Below are 25,953 nucleotides of genomic sequence, written 5' to 3' on the forward strand. Positions count from 1 at the left end.
GGCTTGAGGGAATAGGTATTATGTGTTTATTTGCTACGTGTTTGGTTGTTAAATATGATTTATAGGTGAGGTGACGAGCATCTATGCGGCGTTGTCGAGTCATAGCATGCGAGTGAAATTTTATTCTTGTCTATTTTGTAGCCTTAAATTCTACTATCCATGCTTGGCGGGTTATTTGAAATGTTGGGTGACTTATATCTGGTTTCGCTGAGATTTGGTAACTTTCGAATATTGATTCAAGGTTGAGGTTACATTGTTCTATTGATTATGGGTAAAATACTTGTTTCTTTGTGATACTCCTATCTATCCGTTGTTATTGATTATGTGATTTGTAAGGAGGAGTGTAAAGCACGAAGGGTGATATCGTGCATGCATTATTTATATTGTGAGAAAGAGTGTAAAGCACGAAAGGTGATGCCGTGTATATTATGAGAGTAAAAGCATGAAGGGTGATGCCGTGCCATTCTATTTATTTATTTGGTGAGGTTGAGAGTAAAAGCACGAAGGATGATGTCGTACCGTTCTATTTATTTATTTGGTAAGGTTGAGAGTAAAAGCACGAAGGGTGATACTCAATTTGTTTAAGGATTTTCGGTTTAATTCTGTCTTTTCATTATTCTCACTCTTTATATTGTATTCCCCCACTGTATGTCCCCTTCCCCTTTTTTTTGCGTTATTTCTTTATTTACTGTCATTGCCACTAGTATGATTATATTGTTTAGGTTATATGTGGGTGTCTTGTCCTAGCCTCAACACTACTTCGCCGAGGTTAGGCTCGACACTTACCAGTATATGGGGTCGGTTGTACTTATGTTGCACTCTGCACTTTCTGTGCAGATTTTGGTACCGGCTCAGGTTGATCGAGATTTTTCTATTCGTCCTCTGTCCGGACACTCAAGGTAGATCTGTCGGCGTTCACAGACTTTGAAGTCCCCGTCTATCTTTTATGTCCTACTGTTTTCTTTCATTCAGACAATTGTGTTTTTTTTAGACTATTACTTGTAGTAAATTCTAGAATGCTCGTGAATTGTGAATCCAGATGCGGGTGGTAGTAATTAATACAGTTTTATAATATTCCACACTTATTATATTTTATCTTAGTTAATTATTGTTATTTACTGAATGAAAATAAGGAATTGGTTTAAAGATTCTCTAACGTTGGCTTGCCTAGCAAGTGAAATGTTAGGCGCCATCACGGTCCTGTCAGTGGAAAATTTCGAGTCATGACAGTATTCCTAAAAGATGCAATGTATGAAGACTAAACTAATTGAAACCGTAAGATTACCAAGAGAATTCTTTTTGTCTCAAATTCAAAAGAAAATCAATATAGATAATCAATAAAAGAGTATTCTTTCATTCTCATAAAAGGTCTCAATCCAAAAATACATAAATAGATCAACTTCACAATGGCGTCTAATTGTGGCATAAGAGGTATTATTGTTGCCTCCCTAATTTCGTTTGACTGCCGCCTTATATCCTGAAGTAGAAAATGCAAGATAATTGTAAGCAACTTCTGGAAAAAAAAAAGTGAATCAAATGAATCAAGCATGTGAAGAAATGCAGCAGACCTGTCTCGCCATAAGCAAATTATGTAGCTTTTATGCGCTAATAGATGGTTGGGATAATTAGTTCTATAGTGGCTCTATAAACCTGCAAAGCTGCAAAGCAATGGATATATGATTAAGTTGCAAAACAATAGTGGTAAATCATCTTGTATTGATAAGGAAAAAAAAGGTAGTCGAAATCAATTATGAAAATTTTATGCAAAACCTTGGTATAAAGCAACAGTCATTGTAACTAAATCTTGTACTGAGAAAAACAGTAAAGGTAGACAAAATCAATTATAATTTTTTTTCACACAATCTTTGTATAAAGCCTCAGTTTTTGTAACTAAATCTTCTATGTATGTGATGAAAAGATACCTGATCATTTGTAACATGCTCATATATATAGAACAACATCAAAACAGAACTTATACTTCTCAATATAAGCAGTGAAATCCACCTTCTATAATACAACCAAATATCAATTCCTCCCAAATATTTAGAGGTCAAATTAAATTTATCCTAAAAAAATTGGTAAATATTAAAGTTAAGTCACTATGAGCTTGTTGATATAGTTACCTTCTTAATTTTAACATAACTTTTCTATAACATTGAGGCTGGAGAATTTGATATTCACGGAATAGATCTACCTCACAGTAGCGTCTAGTTGTGACACAATAACAGGTATTACTATTGCCTACCTAATTTCATTTGACTGCTGCCTCATATCCTGAAGAAGAAAATACAAGATAATAATAAGTGGCTTCTGGAAAAAAAATGAATCAAGAATGTGAAGAAATGCAACAGACCTGTCTCGCCATAAGCAAATTATGTAGCTTTTGTGCGCTGAAAGATGGTTGGGATAAATAGTTCTATAGTGGCTCTTTAAACATGCAAAGCAGTGGATATATGATTAAATTGCAAAACAATAGGTGGTAAATCATCTTGTATTGAGAAGGAATAAAAAAGGTAGTCGAAATCAATTATGAAAATTTTCTTTAAAACCTTTGTATAAAGCAACAGTCATTGTAACTAAATCTTGTATTGAGAAAAAAAGTAAAAGCAGTCGGAATCAGTTATGAAATTTTTTTGCACAACCTTTGTATAAAGCCTCAGTCTTTGTAACTAAATCTTCTACATATATGATGAAAAGATACCTGATCATTTGTAACATGCTCATGTAGAACAACATCAAAACAGAACTCATGCTTCTCAATATAAGCAGTGAAGTCCACCTTCTATAATACAACCAAACATCAATTCCTCCCAAATATTTAGAGGTTAAATAAAATTTATCCTAAAAAAATTGATAAATATTAAAGTTAAGTCACTATGAGCTTGTTTATACAGTTACCTTCTTAATTTTAACATAACTTTTCTATAATAATGAGGCTGGAGAATTTGATAGTCGCCGATGAAAATTGGTTTTATAATGTTGTATGTATATGAAATAGAAACTCATTCGCTCCAACAGCTAGACCTTAAAAATTATAACAATAGTGAAGTGTGTTATAAAATAAAAGTAATTTAGTAAAACATGAACAAGACATGTTGTTATGAAATAAAAGCAATTTAGTAACACATGAATAAGAAATAGAGATAGAGAGAAAGAAGAGATTTTCTTCTTCAATTGTGTGTATTTTCTTATCTATTACAAGGCCTTTATATAGGCATGAAAAGTGAAGAAAAATATGTCATTAAATATGTCATTAAGCATAGAAATATGTCATTGAATATGTCATTAAGCATTTGAAAAGATCATGGAGGAAGAGTAGACATCCACCATAATTTGATTTTTCTTATAACAAAGTGCATAAATTTTAGTCATACCCATAATAGGTTCCTTTATGGCCTTTGGCAAACTGAAAAGACTAAGCCACAAAGCAAGAAAATAGTATGAGCATATATTTATAAGCCAAATGAAATAAATATCACACAATAAGGATAGGGTTAGTACCAGTTTGGCTTTGTTGAGAAGTTGACGGGCATATGTACGATTGGTTCTGCGAAATACAACAGAAGTAGCAGTCATTGGTACAAAAGTCTCAATAACAATCTCTGTTCCACAAATATTTTGATCTATCAGTAGTACAATTTGTGGTGTTTTCATATTCTCTGGCCTTGTCCAACATTTATGATCTTTCACTGGATCTCCAACATTAAAAAAATGCACAATTAAATTTTTAGCATTTAATCGACATATGTTTATGGAGAAAGTTAGAATTAAATTAATTCTCAATATTCTTGAAAACTATTAGGACTAACATGGATGAAGAAGCGATTAAGCTTGGAACTGCATTTCAAGAAACAATCAGTTCCCCATTTGATGCCAAATTGAAAAAATTTCAGATTACTAAGAATTGCATTACAAAATCAAACCTTTGATTTTGTAATGCAATTATTAGTAGCCTGTTACTTTTTCTATTGAACAAATTATATAACAACGAAAGAAGAGAAAAGCAATGAGTGAAAGGAAGAAAGAACTGGAAAATTTGTTGTTTTTCTATATTCAAGTTAAATATCTGTTCATAATCTAGAGAAGCAAGGAGTGAAAGGAAGAAAGAACTAAAAAATTCATTGCTCTTTCTAAAAATTTAATGAGTGTTCTAGAATTACATATCATAGAACTTACCTCCTGTAATCCAGAATTGTTGAGTGATATGCGAAGAAAGGAGAAAGAATTGGAACTATATATTGTAAAATTGTGAAACTGATCTGAAAAATCATGTTTTTGGGACTCCGACAAAGAAGGATTAGTGGGTTAGGAATTGAGATAATGGGGTTGTTTGAAGTTTAGACTCCTTAGGGTTTAGAATTTTAGATGGAAAGGCACGCGTGGAGTTGATTCCTTGTTGGTAACTTCCTAAGTTTTATTCCTTGTTAGTAAATTAATTTTTAAAAAATGTAAAAAAATTGATATATTATTTTTAAACCTCCACAATTGTAACTTCCTATTCCCGAATTCTATTGAGAAAACTACCCTTTATAACCCCTCAAAATTTTAATAGCCCATATTTTTTTTTACTGACACGAAATGGCCCTTTGGCCCAAACTTATTGCATCTAATAGCCCGAAATATCTATTTTGTATATTTTTTGTATAGTGACAGTTTGTTTTGTATATTTTTTGTATATTGACAGTCTATTTTGTATAGTAACAGTTTATGTAGTATATATTTTGTATAGTGACAGTTGGACAAGAGTGAGTTGCTCTAGTGGTGAGTACCCTCCACTTCCAACCAAGAGGTTGTGAGTTCGAGTCACCCCAAGAGCAAGGTGGGGAGTTCTTGGAGGGAGGGAGCCGGGGGTCTATCGGAAACAGTCTCTCTACTTCATGGTAGGGATAAGGTCTGCGTACACAATACCCTCCCCAGACCCCACTAGTGGGATTATACTGGGTTGTTGTTGTCGTTGTTTGTATAGTGACAGTCTATTGTATATAAATTGTATAGTGGCAGTCTACTTAGTATATTTTTGGATAGTGACATTCTATTTTGTATATATTTTATATAGTGACATTCAATTTAGTATATATAATGATAGTTTATTTTTGTATATGTTTTGTATAGTGACAGTCTACTGTATATAAATTGTATAGTAACAGTCTATTTTGCATAATTTTTGTAAAATGACAGTTTATTTTGTATATATTTTGTAATATACCAATATTCAAATCTATTTTCACCGAAAAAATTACATAAATATCCATGAAAATATATAGTAATGATGGGCCTGAAATTATGATTCCCATCAAAATCAACTAATGACATACCACTAATGGAAATTTATTTGGTGAAAACCAAAAGATTTCCCTAACAAAGAAAGTTAGCCCAGAATAAAATAAGGCTATAACAGAGAGCTTGGGATTTTTATTCAAAGGGTGGTTGCCAATGATCCTCTCTTTAGCCAATGATTTTCCTTTTCCACTTATAAAATAAAATCAACATCCCTTGAATTCTTGAAAATACGTACTAATAACAAATGAATTGATTTGTTCCTTCAGGTTGGTTTGGTGTTGCTCTTGCTCTGTTAAATCGTTATATTATGCTTATTGCATTAATTGCTAAATCTCTTGTAATTAGATCAAAACTGTTCCATTATTGACTTCATAATCAAACGTAAAAAATTAAAAGAAGTTAAAAAAAAGTCCAAATGAAAATCAATAAAACGCGCATGCAGAGGACGAAATCTGAAATCTATCCAATATAATTTCGCAATGATGCATGACTAAAAATTCCAGAAAAATAACCATGTGATTATATAGTATTGTTTTACGTTAAAACCAAAGTAAAGATTAGACCAAATATATAAAATGCTACAGTTAAAAATGAGGGGGTTTCAACAGATTGTAAGCAGAGAAACTGAGAAAGATGCAGAAAGCAGTACTTTTGGGTAGTCACTAGAATTACTTTTGGGTTATAAAATGTGTATTATAATTTTGGGCTACCGGATATTATAGGTTTGGCCCGAGTGACTATAAATGATATTTGCTCAATTCTATTCCTTTTTTGGTAACTTCTTTGTTGGTAAATTATGTTTTTTAAAAGTTAAAAAAATAAATATTGTATTATTTTGAAATTCAAATTCAAAAAGTAAACTAATTTTAACTAAATTAACTAATTATGTCCTAAAATTGTCACATGGCATTTTCTTCCTGCGACACATGACGAATTCTCATGGCTGACTTCTTTCTTTTTAATAGTAATAGATAGAAGATAGATATTAAGGTTCTAAAAAGTGAATTTCTTAATATATATAAAAATAACCAAAAAAATCAATTAAAATTGATCGGAAGCAAGGAGTAGCATTACTGATTATAGCACTGCTAACCAAAATAATATACCCAAAAAAAACTGCTAACTCAAAAAGAAGCTACGTCTATAATTAACAAATTCCGTAATAAGATACTCTAGAAATGTCAGCTTATACTATGTTCTTTCAATTGTTTTATTAATTCAGCAACTCAATGAAGAAGTAGAAGTGCAAAGAACCTAGAAATGACTATTACTTTAAGAAGTAGAAGTACAGACCCTTCCCTACTCAAGTACTCAGCGCCAAAATAAGCAAATCAAATGTCCACTTTTTCAACTATCCGTCGTCTGCGGGGTATCTTCACCGGAGACAGCCATAAAGCAGCTACCAAAACCATAGATCTCAAAATAACCAAACCCACCAATATTACCTCTTCAAATCACACGGTCCAAGATATTGTAAATTTGATGAAAGAATCATCAAAGTGTCCTAAGTTCCGACGTGAAGGACGTGGCTATTATGAACTCGCCATTCACCGCCTTGCTAGAGCCAAACACTTCTCAGGCATCGAAGAAATTATCGAGCATCAAAAACACTACCCAGATATTCGCCACGAGCCTTTTGTCCGTCTCCTTATTCTTCTTTATGGTAAAGCGAGAATGTTTGATCATGCACGTAAACTGTTCGACGAAATGCCTCAACTAAATTGTCAGCGGAGTGTCTTTACCTTCAATGCCCTTTTGGAATCATGCATTAGATCAGAAAGATATGATGAAATTGGGGAGTTGTTTCGTGAATTGCCTGCAAAATTGGAAATTGAGCCTAATGTAGTGTCGTATAACCTTGCGATTAAGGCATTGTGTAAGGCTGGTTCTTTAGATTCTGCCTTACTTTTGATGGATGTGATAGAAAAGCATGGGATTAAGCCGAATATTGTGACTTGTAATACCTTGTTAAACGCACTTTATGGAAGTCAAAGATTTGCTGAAGCTGAAAATTTGTGGATTGTGATGGAAAACAGAAATATTGTTCCCGATCTTTGCAGTTATAATATTAGATTACGAGGTTTGATTAAAGTTCATGAGGTTTCAAAGGCGATTCAGTTCTTTGAGGAGATCATTAAGAAGGGTTTCAAACCGGACAAATTCAGTTACAATACTATGATAACAATGTGTGTTGATGAGGGAAATTTGGAGGAGGCTAAAATGTGGTATCAGAAGATGGTGCAAAATGGTTGCCTTCCGGTTGATGCAACGTTCCATATGCTTATTCCTTTGGCTTGTGATGCGAAAAAATTTGAATTTGCACTGCACTTGTGCAAGAAAGCTATCGAGTCACAAGTACTTGTTTATAGAGAAATAATGCAGAGGGTTATTGATGGCTTGTTTGAGCATTCTGAAATTGAAAATGCAAAGGAGCTGGTTAAGTTGGCCAAATCTTGTAACTTCCATTATGAGCTTTGGTTGCCTCTGCATAGCTAGTTGTTTCTCATCCCTGTTTCAGTTTCATCTTTTGCTCGTTTACTTGAGCTTGTATCAAGCTTGATTTTGCCTTGAAGATGAATTACAAGGTCTGAAGAATGCTTGGATGGACTATAGAAAATTTAGCTTGTCGCATTTAGGTAGAGTATGTTACATCTTGACTGTTAAAATTCAATCAAATAGAGGACATTTTTAAACGTCGGTTGTTGTACTTATATATTGTATTTCTCCAACTTTGAGCACCCCTCCTATAATATAGCAGTAAACAGATTGGATGTCATAATTCTCTTGGCTTCTGTATGTCAAAGAAAACATGCTAACAACATGAAGACAAGCAGTTTTAAAAGGATGGTGGTGTCAGACATTTAGACGAGCATGAGTTATTTAAGAAGCTTTTTTAGTTTAACCTTAGTCAATCTTGGGAAAAAACTCTGATTGGTATATGTTTGATAAAAAATATAGATCTTGGTTCAACTAATTAAATTTATACAAATGAGGGTTAATCTTAGTTAATTATAATATCCTAAAAAGAAATTCCCGGTAGTGCAATAAGTAGCGCGTAGATATGTTCCAAAAGCTATAACGGTACACCACAGTCAATAGTTAAGAACCAAAATAGAAGTAATGTGGCATTAAATAGTGATGAACATCAATAAATAGCATTTATGTAAATAAATGCAAAGGAATCACTCGAGAAAGGATGAAAGCAATGAATATTCTTTCTGACAAGCAAGAATGATGAATAAACCTTTGAGTGCCCGAGATATTCTCGGATCCAGTGGAAAAGTATAAGCAAGAATCTTAGTGTAAAGGTTGTTTTTGTGTGCATATGACGAGACCCGATTTTCTCTCTCTAAAGTCAAAGTATCTTTAACAAATAAATATTTCATGTCCCCTATCATTGTGTCTCTTTCTATTTATAGGGAACATGTTCCTAAAAAACTCTAATAATACAAGTGCAGAGAATATCCTCTAGAATATTCTCTTTAATATCTTATCTTGAAACTAGCCGTTATAACTCTGTCAAGGGTATTCGACCTCGGCCTCGATCTATGACGACTCCTCGACTTCAGCCTTCGTTGTTAATTAGATCACATCGACACGTGGCGGCCTGGGATTGTGTTACCGATGCCATTTTGACATAAAGTATCCTAGAGATAGATTTGACCCATAGAGATAATCAAGCGGACTACACGGGTCATGATTATTGTGGCGAGCAAGCGGCGTGGCCTTCTGTGAGTCGCACATTTCAAATGCTTCGAATTTTCCGGGTGATTTGCTGGAGTTATGTTGTCCACTGGTTAGGATGACGTTATGATGTCATTCGTCATTATGACGCATATTCCCGATGCATTGCTTTGCTTCGTGTGTGACTTTTGAACAAACCTGCCGCTTCGATTCCGGCGCCAATCATAATGACTTGTTTTCGGTTTCGGTGCCATGATATTTATAAATAGAGACCCTCGAACCCGATTTTGGAGTTTAATCTCTCTAACATTTCGAAACACCGTAGCTTTCTCTTGCTCTCTTCTTCTCCGAATTTCTTCCCTGTTCAGTGACTTATATTGTTCTTCATTCTCTCTCGTCTGTTACTTTCCTTCACTACGTCGAATCATGTCTAACGTATCTTCTGATGCTAGTGAGGGGAGTCGTGTTGCTCCATTGGCAATGGTGTTCACCTCCCATGGGGAGAGCGTTTCCGCCACCATTGAGGATGGCACTTTCCCATCGGTGGAGAAAATAATCTCACGCAACCCTGACTCCAGATCCGATTTCACCAAATCACCAGAGGTTGTGCCGGAGCTCAAGTGTCACGGCCCAATTTGGATCATGATCGGCACTCAGGAGCAAGTGCCCTCAAGTAAGCCTAATCGTTTTTTTACAAAAACTCGGACAGAGTTTTTCCTGTTTTAAGACTATCCAAAAATAATTTTTTGTCTCAAAATCAATAACCAACCATCCTAATATCAAACCAACTAACCAACACCTTATCAATTAACCAACACAAGTCTCCACCAATTATAATCAACCCAATAACAACCAGAAATACTAATTTATCTTCAAATTCGATAAAAAAATGCAATACTCATCACAAGTCTATAATAACGAAAGAATACTCATGACACTAAAAGAATGAATATGGAGTGACTCTGACAGTTTCAAAAAAAGACCATAACAATAAAAAATTCTCCGCCCACGCGAACAAGTGCGAGGCTCACCAATGACTATCAACATGTGTGCTTTGATTAACGAAATCCTCGCCTGCGTCAACTGCTGTCTCTATAAAAAAAATAGTGGGGAGTGAGTCCCTAGCTCAGTGAGTAATAACATTTAACCATAGCCATTTTTAGTGGGGACAAGTCAGAAAATATGCTTGTATAATAATAATAATCAGAAATATTATAAAAGTAAAATGCCCTCTCAAAAACGGTAAATATAATCAGTATATTCATGTGCTTTCTGTAACAGAAATCAATTTAACAAATTGGTAATAAACTTGGTAATCACTGTCTCAGGGCAAATCTTTATGTTTGGGAGGTTTCCAAGAAAGAATCATGTAATCTGTATCACTGTGTGGATCCCTTCGTAAAAGGAGTCAAATATTACTATAGGTCCCTACTCGAGGGAAAACTGTAACTGTATGCTAGTTCTACCTTCCCACGAGCGAGGGCTATAACTGTAATCGCTAATCTGTAAATACAAGGTGCACCAGGTTTAACGAACCCGCCGTTAGCTACGGAAAATATCAAAGTCTCCTCCCATTAATACTCTTTCTTGTAAATAATCAATACTCGTATGAAAGCATTTTCAAAATAATAAAGGGCATATCATTTCGTATCAAATCATGTAATTTTATTTCGGTAATGGTAAAAAAATACCTAGTACCAACGAGAATATTTAAAACAACAATAATCATCTCAAATAACCATTTCGGTATCATATCAAGTAAAGGACCTGTTCCACGTGCAATTTTAAAGCATCAGTAACAAATTTATTTTCAAAATCATATATAAACCATGCAGGTTATGAAAATACAAATTGCGGAAGGGTTACTACTCACAGTACTCGTGCCAAATTGAACTTGTCACTCGCGAGCACTTGGTTCAACTTCTTCAACCACCTATATTAATACAAAACCAATCTATATATCAACTTCTGGAACTAGCAACGTACGTAATTGGTCCAACCCCGTCACATTTAATTCATTTTCCTATTTAATTACTTTAGAATATGAATATTGTTATTTGTTAATCACTTAGGTAGTACTAAAAGGGATAGGAAATGTAACGACCCAATTTCACCTATAGGTCGTGATGGGGCCCAGCACTACAGCTAGGCAAGCCAACTAGTAATTTAAACCCATATTCAATTCTTTTTAAAAATTTATCGAGTAATTAAACTCTTCTTACTTGCAGGAATTTAGTAAACTAAAACAACCAAGAACTAAATTCAAATCCAAATATTCTACTAGTATGTGTGCCAAGACCTGGTGTCACAAGTGTATGAGCATCTAGTAGATTATACAAAAATTCAAATACTGTCTGAAATAAAATAGACAGAATAAAAATTCAAGAAGAGGCACTGGTTGCTGCAGAATGGCTCAGAAGGGCAGCTCACCACTAAGCCTCTAGATATCGAGGGTGCGCGCCGATAGGTCCAACTATAGCACCTGTATCAGCTCCTACACAAAAAGTGCAGCAAGTGTAGCATGAGTATGTAAACAACGTATACCCAATAAGTATCAAGTTTAATCTGGAAGAGATAGAGACGAGATGGTCGACTTTGACACTCACTAAGAGTCAATAATAATAATAAATAAAATAAAAATAGAAATATTTAAATCAACATGATTCACAGAGTTAACAATAATTTTATTTAACCAACAGAAATAATTAAATTCCTTCAAATGCAATAATTTCCAATCTATTAATTAAATTCACAAGCTGCAATTAAAATATCAAGATATCGCGTAATTATTATTATTATTAGGCACGATTTCTGCCGAGGTCGTACGAACCGATCCAGAGTATCATGTACACTGCCGAGGGATGTGCAGCGATATCCATAGATGCATCTATACTGCTGAGGTGTTCGGCCCGCTCCACAAGAAAGGAGGACATTTTCTTATGTACCTCCGGAAGGAGAGTATATTTATTATAAGATTAATTCGAGAGGATGAATAATTTCTTTTAACAATTAATTAATTTAAGCAGTTTATTAAGTATATAAGATATCCATCTTTTACTATCTTTCCCTAACAATTCACAATATATTTTAAATAATTTAATTAAATAAAGGATACAATTTACACACATAATTCATGCTTTGAGTCCTAAACTACCCGGACTTTAGCATATATAGTAGCTACGTACGGACTCTCATTACCTCGTACGTACGTAATCCCCACAATTAGCAACAATTATTAGCTTATTCACCTATGGTGTAATTTACCTCTCACAAGATTAGACAAGAGACTTACCTTGTCTCAAAGTCCCTTTTCCAGTCAAAATGTCACGTAAAAACCTCAATTCGGTGCCGAAAAATTCGAAACTATCCAAAAGTTATATAAAATAATTAATACATGTTCAATAATTCGAAATTCATCTATTAAATAAATTACCATATCAAAATGATAAAATTCCTAAAATTCACCCCGGGCCCACGTGCCCGGATTTCGGAAAGTTTCGGAGGAAAACGTTGCCCATAATCTCAAGAACTCAAATATATAATTTCTATCCAATTACATAACCATTTTCGTGGTTAAAATCTCATTTTTATACAAATCTAGGTTTTTTCATCTAAACCCTTAATTTCTAAGATTTTCCGGTTATAATCTACCCATAATCTATGTATTTAACTCAACGTGTGTAGAATTAACTTACCTTCAAATTTCTAGTTAAAATCCCCTCTCAAAAAGCTCTGAAATTGCCCAAACATGGAAGAAAAAGGGACAAAAATGGACTGAGTTTCTTTCGTTTTTAAGGTTCTGTCCAAGCAGGTTTTTCGCACCTGCGAAGGGATTGACCGCACCTGCGGCTTCGCACTGCAAAAATTCCTCGCAGGTGCGAGTCTCACTAGCCTGGGCCAAGCTCGCATCTGCGCACACTACTTCGCACCTGCGCGTTCGCAGGTGCACCAAAATTCCGCATCTGCGGCGATGGCCTCCCCTTCCCTTTTCCGCTTCTGCGCACAAAACTCACATCTGCGAGGGTCGCACCTGCGGCTGTCCAAGTGCAAGTGCGATCGTACCAGAAGTAGAAAGCTTTAGTTCTTCCTCCAAATTCCAAAATTGGTCTGAGCCTCGTCCGGTTAACACTCCGGGCCCCCGGGGTCCCGTCCGAACATACCAACAAGTTTGAAATCATAAAACGACTCACTTGAACTCTCAGAACGTGTAAAACAACATCAAATCTAAGAATCATACCCCAAACTAAATTGATTCAACTTAGAAATTTTAAATTCCTCAAACTTACTCTGAAATATACTTATACTATTCGGAATGACACCAAATTTTGCGTGCAAATCTTAAATCACTATACGGAACTATTTCCAAACTCGAAATTTCAAACGGACCTCGATTACTCCAAAACCTATTCCAAACCAAATTTAAAGAACTTTAAACCTTCAAATAGTTGATTTTCACTATTAAGCGCTAAAACTCTCCCAGATTATCCAAAATCCGATTCGAACATACACCCAAGTCCGAAATCATCATACGAACCTATTGGAACCGTCAAATCCCAATTCTGGGGTTGTTTTCTTGAAATATTGACTGAAGTCAAACTTGGCCTTGTAAAGCCAAACTAAGGAACCAATTATTCCGATTTCAACCCGATCACTTTCAAATTCTGAACCAACCAATCCCGCAAGTTACAAATTATTAAAGTACATTCGGTAAGTTTTATTTAGGGGAACGGGGTTCTAAAAGTCAAAATGACCGGTTGGGTCATTAAAGGAAACTAGTGTATATTTTCTTTGTTTGTCGTTATAAGTAGGCCAAAAAAGGGAGGTTTGTGTTTCTTGAAAAATCACTACTTTTGTCTATTTCACGTAGTGCTTTGCAAGCACTCACAATCTCTCCAATAGAGTATCTAATAGGATATTATTTAATTACTTAGAATGAAGGAATTGATCTTGCTCATGGGTATTCTTGTATCTAATTCAATTGAATAAACTAAATATACCCATATCAATGGGATAACAAATTATACTTGGAAATCTGAAATAATAGTAGCTATGAACAACAATATTGCAGCTCCGGTTCTTTTCCGTAGGTTCTTTCCCTTCCCCCAAATCCCTTTTGCTTTTGTCCTTGGGCAGATTGTGTGTCTAATTGGCTTCGGCCCTTTTGTTTGTATTCTTTTTTTTATTATTAGTTTGTTCCCCTTTTTTTTAACTTAAATTATTTTCTAAATGTTCAATATGTCCTCATTTAATTGGGGTATTACATTCTCCACGTCTTATAATATTTGGTCCCCGAATTTAACTCAAGTATGTACCTGTAGATTAAAATAGATGAGGATACTTCACTTGCATATCTTTTACAATTTCCCGTGTGATTTTTTTAACTATATAATTTTTTCATAAGACTTTCACGAACATAATTTTGTGTGACTGTAACTTCTTACTTATTTGTCAACAATAGTTACCAGCTCCTCTTCGTATATTAAGTTCCACTTAACTCTATAATCGGTACTTCAAACACATGAGAGGAGTCTGATATATATTTTCTTAGCATAAAGATATGAAATACTTAATTAATGAAAGACAACTCAAGAGAAAGTACTAAATGATACGCCATGGCTCTCACTTGGTCATATATCACATATGACCCGATAAACCTCGGGCTCAACTTACCTCCTTTTTTTTCACATTACACCTTTCATAGGGAAAACTCATACTACCTATGCAAGATTGCCATTATATAGATTCAGAACATAAAGGGAAGATAAACTTATGTCATACAGTAAGCGTAAACATTCAAATCTGACCTAATAGACCAGTTAATCTAAAGGAAGTTCAAATTATGCATATAGAGCATATTCGAATAACAGAATGGACAACCTTAAGCAGGATTAAACACCAAAGAGATGTCAAGCACTAACACATTGGCTAAACAAAATTAAGAGAATCTTGATTACTCGAATTAGGCTTAGGCATGTTTCAGATTACTGACATAATGAAGTGAAGATTAGAGAGACCAAAAATTAAAGTAAAGCAATCAGGATTGCATACAAGAATAGCCCAGAAAACACAATAAAATACAATCTTCATAAGCGAAAACATATGCAAATGACAGGTAAATAGGAATAAAGTTACAAAAGTTCAGCAACTCACCAGTTAAGCGAAAACCAAGAAAGAACAAAGTCCACAGTAGCAAGAACCCAGAATTTCTGGCCTTGGCTTTCAGCCGGCCAGGAACCAAAATATAGAACAAGAGTATTTAGAGAACAAAGAGCGATGAATTCAGTTTTTTAGTAAACATTAACGATTCAAGTCTGTCTCAAAGGGGAATGGGGAGGGGTTTATATAGTAGTGGAAATTAACATCCAAACAAGGAAAATCATCAATCAAACACGAGAAAGGAAAGAAATCGAAATTAGTAAGGAAAAGAGAAAATTTCAAAACCCTAATTTTAGGTAAAGTACACAAATCGGCAGAAATCTAAAATAAATAAAAGGTAAATATCACATGTTGCATAGAATATGATGAACATAGACAGAAATACCTTTTAAAATCAAAGAATCGAACCAGACTTGGTTCGATTTAAAAGAATCTGAAACCCTAATTTTAGGGTGAGTAGGAATCACAAAAATACACAGAGATTCATACCATAAAAGAACAAGAATGAACATAGACGGAAAAGGCCAAGGAACTGAACCAGCTTTGGTTTGAAGTTGATGAGATCCGCTTGCCATGTTTAGGCAAGAGGTATATAAAAGGTTCCAGTACCAGGGGGAAGTAGGATATGGCGAGATACAGCTATGTAATCCCGTTTCTGGTGGGATTAAGAGAGAAAATTGAGGGAAAGATGGCTAGGGTTTGAGAGATGAGAGATGAGAGGATTCAAGGGAGGCAGGCGGTGACGAATGATTTAGGGTTAGGGGGTTTGGGTATAATTAAAAAGGAAGAGTGTAATGTGGGTCGTTGATCGCTGAGATCAACGACCACGATTTAAAAGGGATTTGGGTCGGGTGGTTAAACGGGTCGTGACCGGGTATGGGGTTGGGTTAATTGGTCTTGGGCCAGGGGTAATTGGGCTATGTTTGGGTAGTTAGGTCCGAAATTAGAAGGAATTTAGGGCTTAAGTTTAAATACCCAATTTTAACAAATAAATAATTTATAAAAACATAATAAATAAATAACAAAAATATCATTTGTGCATGAAAATAATTAAAAAAATTATTTAACATTATAAAAATATAAAAAGTTATTTTCTGCATAAATAATGTAATTATACATGCATATGGGCTATTATTGCGAAATGTGCAATTTAGCCCTGAAAAATGCAAATATAATTATAAGAAATGCCCTGAAAATATTTAAGACCTCATATTGGTATAAATGATAAGTTTAGATGATTAAATCATTATAAAAATAATTTGGAGGGTAATTATTAGATATTTATATAATAAAAATACAGAAAATATTGATTTAAAGCCTTTAAAAATTATGAAAGAAAAAACAATTATGAAAAATGCTTGTATATGCTTATAAACTAAATAATGATGCATACGTACTATTTTGAACGTATATATATATTTAAAAATATGAGAAAAAAATTGGGTATCAACAGCTGCCCCTCTTTACCCGGGAAGGATGAAAGAGTTGTCGGGTAAAGAAATAATGACCGATTTTGACCGAATGGGGTGATTTTGAAAAATATAGGCTGAACCCTGGTTTCTGAGCTACCTACATATCCCTGGTTTTATAGGAATCAGGCCATATGTAGTCCTTGATCCAACGGTTGAATAAACCGATGGAGTTATTGTAAAAACGGACAAGATATTCTGGATAGGACGATATCGGGATTTTAAACGAATGTATCTGGGAATGGTTATGGATATTTGAATGGTTATCAGATGGAAATGGGTAACAGACGGTGGTTGGTTACGTTTGAAATAATTGCTGGACATGAACGTTGAATGGAAATCGGAGCGAAGATTGCTCCAGTTAAAAGAACGGATATTTCTTGGATCACCTGCAAACTCAAAATACGATGCATACAAATACATATATATTATTGCATAAATTTAAGCATGATGCAAATTCCCTTTGGACTATGGAGATCTTCTTTGGACGGTGAGGATGATGTCCTTACACCGTGATGTCCTGGGCCATGAATTATGAGATAAGGGATTCGTAGGCCATGAAATGATGTTCTCGGACTATGAAGATGGTGCCTCCGAACTATGATTCCTTTGAATAATGATGTGCGATATTGAGAGATCCTCAGGCCATGGCATGGTGTCTTCCGGCTATGAGGATGATGCCTTCGGACTATGACGCCTTCGGAAAATTTGGCTATGTTTCAGCCCATGAGATACAAAGACATGATGCTTGAGATGAAACAAGACAGAACTTAGTCTTGTGTAGAACCGGGGGCAGAGCTTACCCCGAGAGAAGAGAATAATGCAAGGTTTTGAATAGCGCAACATTTGTGGTTATGCAAGGAGAGACAATGCTTAGTCTTGTGCAAGATTAGAGACAATGCTTAGTCTTGTGCAAGGTTGGAGACAATGCTTAGTCTCATGCAGGATTGGAGACAATGCTTAGTCTCGTGCATTGGGAAGGTAGAGCTTAGCCTTATGCAATTAAGGAGGCAGGGGTTATCCTCATGCAATATGGGAGACAATGCTTAATCTCATGCAAGCTTGGAGAAAATACTTAGTCTCGTGCATTGGGAAGGCAGAGCTTAGCTTTATGCAATTGAGGAGGCAAGGCTTAGCCTCATGCAAAATGGAGACAATGCTTAGTCTCGTGCAATAGGAAAGGCGGAGCTTAGCCTTATGCAATTAAGGAGGCAGGGCTTAGCCTCATGCAAGATGGAAGACAATGCTTAGTCTCATGCAATAGGAAAGGCATAGCTTAGCCTTGTGCAATTAAGGAGGCAGAGCTTAGCCTCATGCAAAATGGAGACAATGCTTAGTCTCATGCAATAGGAAAGGCAGAGCTTAGTCTTGTGCAATTGAGAAGGCAGGGCTTAGCCTCATGCAAGATGGGAGACTATGCTTAGTCTCATGCAATAGGAAAGGCAGAGCTTAGCCTTGTGCAATTAAGGAGGCAGAGCTTAGCCTCATGCAAAATGGAGACAGTGCTTAGTCTCATGCAATAAATAGATAATAAGTGATAGCAGAGTATTTCTTAGATGGAGATATGTTTGCGTTCGGTAGCTTTGTTATTATGAAGATAGTGATTCTAAGGTGCGCAAGTACTCGTGGCTATTCCTTGTTCCTGTATCCAAAGGAAAATTGTGAGTTGTACGGGGAGGTCGGTTTGTGCCTCCGCCTTCTCGCTTTGCTTTGCTGTGCATTGAAATCCTGCTCGAGTTACCATGGGTAGCATCTGGCTAAAAATAAAGCTTTCCTAAAAATATGTGTGCATAGTTATTTAAAACACAGTAATATTAAATAAATTAGATGAACCAGTAACTGTGACATTATCAGAGACATTGCGACCTTCTTGCCATAGAATTTTGAGGGTCCTCCTCAAAATTCTGCCCCAGTTATTCAAACAATTTTTTGGATATTCCGCATACGGTGCCGTTGGCTGAGCTTGCCCCAGAATTTTGAGGGTCCTCCTCAAAATTCTGCCCCAGTTTCTGATTGTGGGAAAAATGAGAATTTTATTGAATTGTGACCGAACCCACAGGGCTGCCTACGTATCTGCTCTTAAACGGGAATCAGGTCAAGTGTAGTTCAGTTACATTAATTGCATAAATGTAAATAGCTTTAAACATAGTATCTTTTGACTGCATCTGAGTTTATAGGCTTTGGCCAAATCTCTCCATCCATTTCTGCGAGTATGAGTGCTCCTCATGTTAGTACTCTGTGAACCATATAGGGTCCTTGCCAGTTGGGTGAGAATTTTCCTTTGGCTTCATCCTGATGTGGAAAGATTCGTTTCAGCACCAGCAGCCCCGGTGCGAACTGTCTAGGTTTGACTCTTTTGTTGAAATCTCTGGACATTTTGTTCTGATAAAGTTGACCATGACACACTGCATTCATTCTTTTTCCGTCAATGAGAGCTAATTGTTCATAGCGACTTCTTACCCACTCTGCATCACTGAGTTCAGCTTCCTGTATAATTCTTAGGGAGGGAATTTCTACCTCAGCGGGAATGACAGCTTCCGTACCGTAGACCAATAGGTAAGGAGTTGCCCCGGTTGATGTGCGGACTGTGGTCCGGTACCCCAATAAGGCAAATGGTAACCTCTCGTGCCATTGCTTGTGGTTGTCTACCATCTTTCTCAGTATTTTCTTGATATTCTTGTTTGCGGCCTCCACGGCTCCATTCATTTGAGGCTTGTATGCTGTGGAATTCTTGTGCTTGATTTTAAGGGTCTCGCACATAGATTTCATTAGGTCACTATTGAGATTGGCGGCGTTGTCGGTCATGATGGACTCTGGAACCCTAAATCGGCAAACAATACGATCTCTAACAAAATCTGCGATGAATTTCTTGGTTACAGCTTTGTAGGATGTAGCTTCGACCCATTTTGTGAAGTAGTCTATGGCCACTAAAATGAACCTGTGCCCGTTTGAAACGGCGGGCTCGATTGGTCCAATGACGTCCATTCTCCAAGCGACAAAAGGCCAAGGTGCACTCGTTGCATTGAGTTCATTTGGCGGCACCCGTATCATATCTGCGTGTATTTGGCACTGATGAAATTTCTGGACATACCTGATGCAGTCTGTTTCCATAGTCATCCAAAAATAACCTACCCTCAGTATCTTCTTGGCTAAAACGAAACCATTTATGTGTGGTCCGCAAGTTCCAGAGTGTATCGCTTCGAGCAGTTTGGAAGCTTCCTTGGCGTCAACACACCATAATAATCCTAAGTCTGGAGTCCTTTTGTACATAATTCCTCCACTTTGGAAGAAATGGTTGGACAATCTTCGGAGCGTGCATTTTTTAGTATGATTTGCATGCTCCGGGTACTCTCCTTTTGCCAAGTACTCCTTGATATCATGGAACCATGGATTCCCGTCTGCTTCTTCTTCAACATGAGAGCAGTAAGCTGGCTGATTATGAATCCTTACCGGAATGGGGTCGATGAAATTCTTTTTCGGATGCTGTATCATGGAGGACAAAGTGGCCAATGCGTCTGCGAACTCATTCTGGATTCTCGAGACATGTCTAAACTCTATCTTCGTGAACCTCATCATCATCTCTTGCACATGATATAGATAAGGTAATATCTTGGTATTCTTTGTAGCCCATTATCCCTACACCTGATGTACCAGAAGATCTGAATCACCAGTTACTAGTAATTCCTGGATATTCATGTCAATGGCCAAATTGAGCCCCAATATGCAAGCCTCATATTCTGCCATATTATTGGTGCACGAAAATCTGAGTTTCGCAGATACTGGATAATGTTGACCTGTTTCTGACACTAAAATAGCTCCAATACCCACTCCTTTGAAGTTTGTTGCTCCATCGAAAAATATTTTCCACCCGTCGTAGGCTTCGGCGATATCTTCTCCTACAAATAATACTTTTTCATCAGGAAAATACGTTTTTAGTGGTTCGTATTCTCCTCCTACAGGATTTTTCGCAAGATGATCCGCTAATGCTTGTCCCTTAACTGCCTTCTGAGTCACATAGACGATGTCGAATTCACTCAACAATATCTGCCATTTTGCCAGCTTCCCTGTAGGCATGGGTTTCTGGAAGATGTACTTCAGAGGATCCATCCTTGATATGAGATATGTGGTATAGGCACAGAAGTAGTGCCTCAGTTTTTGGGCTATCCAGGTCAAAGCATAGTAGGTGCATTCCAGCAAAGAATACCGTGCTTCGTAGGGTGTGAACTTCTTACTCAGATAGTATATGGCATGTTCTTTCCTTCCCGTCTCGTCATGTTGTCCCAAGACACAACCGAAAGCCCCATCTAATGCGAAGAGATAGAGTAGCAGTGGTCTACCAGGTTCTGGCAGGACCAGGACTGGCGGTGTGGACAAATATTCTTTGATTCTGTCAAAAGCGTTCTGGTAGTCTTTACTCCAATTGGTTGCGACATCCTTCTTTAACATTTTGAAAATCGGCTCACAGATCACGGTTGATTGTGGTATGAAGCGGCTGATGTAATTAAGATGTCCCAAGAAGCTCATCACGTCTTTCTTATTCTTTTGGAGGTGGAAAATCCTGGATAGCCTTGACCTTTGATGGGTCTAGCTCAATTCCTTGGCAGCTGACGATGAATCATAATAATTTTCCTGCGGGGACCCCGAAGGCACATTTTGCGGGATTCAATTTCAAATTGTACCTCCGAAGCCGATCAAATATTTCCTCAAGTCTGCTATGTGATCTGTACTTTTCTTGGATTTGATGATGATGTCATCCACATATACCTCTATCTCCTTGCGTATCATGTCGTGGAAAATAGTTGTCATGGCCCTCATATAAGTGGCCCTAACATTCTTCAGACCAAACGACATCATTTTATAGCAGTACACCCCCCTCTATGGTGTGATAAAAGCTGTCTTTTCGGCATCCTCTTCATCCATCCAGATCTGATCATATCCTGCGAAGCAATCCACAAAGGATTGGAGTTCATGCTTGGCGTAGTTGTCGATCAGTATGTGTATGTTGGGTAACGGGAAATCATTTTTGGGACTTGTTTTGCTTAGGTCCCGATAATCGACGCATACTCTGACTTTCCCATCCTTCTTCGGAACTAGCACGATGTTAGCCAACCAAGTTGGACATTCAACCACTCTGAGAACCTTAGCTTTGATCTGCTTGGTGACTTCTTCTTTGATTTTCAAACTCATATCTGGCTTGAACTTTCTGAGCTTCTGCTTTACCGGCGGATACATTAGGTTGGTAGGTAGTTTATGAGCCACAATGGACGTGCTCAAACCGGTCATATCACCATAGGACCATGCAAAGATATCCTCATATTCCTTCAGGAAATGCGTGTATTCTTCTGTCTCTGATGGTGACAGGTGAATGCTTACACGTGTTTCCTTTACTATTTTGGAGTCTCCTAGATTAACTGTTTCAGTCTCATCCAAATTGGACTTAGGCTTGTTTTCAAAGTTTTTCACTTCTTTGACAATTTCCTTGGGCATTATATCCTCTTCCAGATCCTCTGAATCATTATTCTTATGTTGCGTTGTCTCATTACATGTCACAGTCGTAATTTCATCAGGATAGGTAATAATAATGTTGTAGAGAAAAACGTAAAGAATAATAATAAATACTAAAAACAATAATGCATTTAGATAAATCTTGAAAGCGTCAAACAGGTATGGCTCGATGACCCGAGCAATTATTTCAAAACAAAACATTCTTAAAACAAAATACTGAAAATGTCTTAAATGCTCATAAAAATTGCTTTTAAAATAAATGATACTAATTGCCAGGCTACCCAGGAACTCGATGGGCCCTTGATGGTGCAGCAGTCCAGTTCTTGAGAACAGCTCCCTTCTCTACGGTCTGAATAATGAGGCCTTCCTCCTCCTCCTCCTCAACTATCGCACTACAATCCATGTCTTCATCATCCAGAAACAGATTTCTTATACCGGCTAGAACTTCATCTTCTTAGGACTCCCACATCATGTCAGCTTGGTGAAATGACTGGCTCAAATATGGTACTGGTTGCTCTAGAGGGTAATAAGGACCACGCCATGGTGGCGACCAATTCTGATACTAGTGCTAGGTGTATTCATACCCAAGCCCAAAAGTTGTGCCGTGACGCTTTAGCTGAATTGGTTTGGTGATCCCCTAGAGATTCTTACCGAGATCTTTGTCAGGCTCATACCCTGTCCATGCCAATATGCCTTCTATCTTACTGCTCCATTATTTGTCCTTTTTAATTGCGTTGATGCGCTCGATGCGATGGTATGTTTCTCCACCCAACTTCCTTCTATTCTCGATGACCGGAATAGTTTGACTGGTGTAAATGGGATTACTTCCGTCCCCATGGATGATCACTTCCTGATGGTTCCACTCAAACTTCATGACCTGATGTAGAGTAGAAGCTGCGGCCCCAGCGGCATGTATCCAAGGTCGTCCCAATAATAGGTTGTAGGCAGCAGATATGTCCAACACTTGAAATTCAACATCAAACCAGGTTGGGCCCATCTGTAGGCTGAGGTTGGTTTCCCCAATTGTGGCCCTTTGAGACCCATCAAATGCTTTCACATTCATACTTCCTGCTCTTATCTTGTGCAGGACTTTACCCAATTATTTCAGAGTAGTTAGTGGACATATGTTAAGACTCGAACCCCCATCTATTAGAACTCTAGCAATGAACTTATCCTCAAACTGCACTGTGATATGCAGTGCCCTGTTGTGACCTAGTCCTTCTGGTGGTAGCTCGTCTTCATGAAAAGTGATCTTGTGGCTTTCCAACACTTGTCCTATCATATTGGCCATCTCTCCACTGGTAATGTTGTTGGGTACATAAGCCTCATTCAACACTTTCATCAACGCATTCTTGTGTGCCTCAAAATTCTGCAGTAGTTATAGAATGGATATCTGAGCAGGGGTATTGTTCAAATGATCAACCACAGAATACTCCCTTACTTGCACCTTTCTCCAAAGATTATCCGGGCCGGTTTCAATGGTGGGCTGCCTGGAAGCGGCTTCTTTACTTGTTCCCCCTAAATGCTCAAGTGTGTAAATCCTACCAGTTCTGGTCATACCTTGTGCTGCACCAGTTTCTTCCACTTTCCCCTTTCCTTTCCTTCTTGCTTCTACAACATAATCCCATGGTACAGCAATAGACTTATAAGACGGTGTAGGTGCTACCATCACGGTGAAGGGTGTTGTTACTTCAACCTCAAACGGAGTTGGTGCAGCTACCTCAACTTCAATTGGCGCCTGAGTTTGTACCATGATAGGTGTGAGAGTGACTGGAGATGTTTCAGGATTATCCCCTTCTCGAATGATTCCAATTGACCCCTCTGAGTCCCATTCTTTATCGGTCTTTATCATGTTTACCCCTCCGCTCCTGTGATCCGGGAGAGGATTGTTACGGACATTAGGCATAACCTCCTTTGCATGTATGACTTTGGTGTCGATTAATGTCTGAATCTTATCCTTCAAAGTACGACACTCATCAATAGTATGACTTTTCATGCCTGAGTGATAGGCACATGTCTTATTTGGATTGACCCATTGAGAGGAATTTTCCATGGTGACAGCGGGAATGGGAGTGATATAACCGGCAACCTTCAGTCTCTCGTACAATTGGTCTGTAGGTTCATCAATTGGGGTGTATTGTCTGGGTGGTCTGCGGTCGAAATTTGGTCTAGGTTTTTGGTAGTTTTGGCTGGCTGGTGGTGAGTGGTAGTAGGTGGGTTGGGTGTTATAGGTATGGTAAGTGGTGGCAGGTTGTCGGTATCTGGGAGGTGAAGGCTGATATATGGGTGGAGGTGTTTGGTATGTGAGAGGAGACTTTGGACCTTGGGCTACCATTACTACACCTACTTCTTTCTTATTGGAGATACCTCCTGACTGCAGGGCCTTATTTGTGGCTTGGAGTGCTTCAAAATTTGTCACCATTCCGCTTTTGATCCCTTCTTCTATTCTCTCTCCCAACTTGATGATATCAGAAAATTTTATGGTTTTCAATAACCATCAATCTTTCGTAGTATTGCGGATCCTGAGCTCTAACGAAGAACTTATTCATCTATTCTTCTTCCAGCGCTGGCCTTACTTTTGCAGATTCAGACCTCCATCGAGTAGCATACTCGCGAAAAGTTTCCGTTGGCTTCTTCTTGAGATTTTGGATGTAGAAAATGTCTAATGCGTTTTCTGTGTTAAACCTGAACCGATCCATGAAATTCGATGCCATGCTTACCCAATTAACCCATTTCTTTGGGTTCTGACTGATGTACCAAGATAGGGTATCTCCAGTGAGGCTTCTCATGAACAGCTTCATGTGGATTCTTTCATCCCTGCCAACTCCTACAAGCTTGTCACAATAGGTTCTCAAGTGCACCTTCGGATCACCTATTCGGTCGAACATTTCGAACTTGGGAGGTTTATAACCCTCTGGCAGTTCTATGTCCGGCTGAATACACAAATCTTCATAATTCAAACCCTTAACGTCTTTGCCCTATTTGACATTTTGAACCCTGCCGGTAAGTTTCTTGAGTTCCTCTGCCATGTTCTTGATGAGCAGGTCCTTCTCGCGAATTCGGGTATGTATAGGGTCTGTTGTGGGGGTGTAGGGTAAGGTTTCCACATATATAGGATTGCTTTGGTGAACTCTGGGAATCTAGGCGTAATGGTGGTCATTGGTTGAGTTTAGTGGGTCAGGAGTAGGCTGTGGTGCATTTTGAGGGGTGTAGTATGTGGTAGTTTATGGGTACTGGGTCGGATGATGATAATGTTGTGGAGGAGTTGGTGGTGGTGGAGGATAAGGATTTTGGGGAGGCGTGGCGTATTGATGAGGTGTGGGAGGATTTTGCGGGTGCTGGTTTTGTGTGTTTTGAGGAGGTGTTGAGTTTTGGGCGTTTTGTTGGTTAATGTCGGGAACATTCAGGGTAAGGAAAAGGTTTGCCAAGTTACGGACCTTCTCAAGTTCCCCTTGTAACTCCAGTATCTTTTGCTCTAATCACAAAACCAAGTCGTTCTATGCCGGAGTACCCCGACCATCTGAAGTCTCAACATTCTCTGCATGTGTAGCATTGTCTTTCCTGATACCGCTCAGATCATCCATCTTAGCCTTTCCTTTGTTCTTAGGATCACTTGGAGGAGGAGGTGGAGGAGGACCTCTAGATCTGGTATGATATGCTGATGATGCCAGTATGCACAAACCAACCTTAGGGGATGGGAATAAACAAAGAAAAGAAGAAAAATAAAAGGTAAACAAGTTAGTAAAGAGTATTAAAAGGATATTTACGATATTTAAACATGTATTGCGGAATTCGCGTCCTAATTTGGGGACCTTATCATACCCGAGGTAGGCCTAGCGACATATAGCTTTGGAGAAAA

General features: G+C 37.5%; 2 protein-coding genes across 2 annotated transcripts; one reads left to right on the plus strand and one right to left on the minus strand.

The window, feature by feature from the left end:
- The first annotated feature begins 6,615 nt into the window (after window positions 1-6,615).
- On the plus strand, window positions 6,616-7,776 carry LOC104099777 (small ribosomal subunit protein mS78 (rPPR3a)-like). Its single transcript, XM_009606880.1, has one exon. It carries the CDS (start codon window positions 6,616-6,618, stop codon window positions 7,774-7,776), a length of 1,161 nt encoding a protein of 386 aa, XP_009605175.1.
- A 12,449-nt stretch (window positions 7,777-20,225) lies between these two features.
- LOC138894865 (uncharacterized) lies at window positions 20,226-25,678 on the minus strand. Its single transcript, XM_070179598.1, has 3 exons — window positions 25,606-25,678; window positions 23,655-23,705; window positions 20,226-20,485 (listed from the first exon to the last, which is right to left on the minus strand). Exons 1-3 carry the CDS (start codon window positions 25,676-25,678, stop codon window positions 20,226-20,228), a joined length of 384 nt encoding a protein of 127 aa, XP_070035699.1.
- Window positions 25,679-25,953: the final 275 nt, after the last annotated feature.

Source organism: Nicotiana tomentosiformis, chromosome 6 (genome assembly GCF_000390325.3).
Source record: "Nicotiana tomentosiformis chromosome 6, ASM39032v3, whole genome shotgun sequence".
NCBI classification, from domain to species: Eukaryota; Viridiplantae; Streptophyta; class Magnoliopsida; order Solanales; family Solanaceae; genus Nicotiana; species Nicotiana tomentosiformis.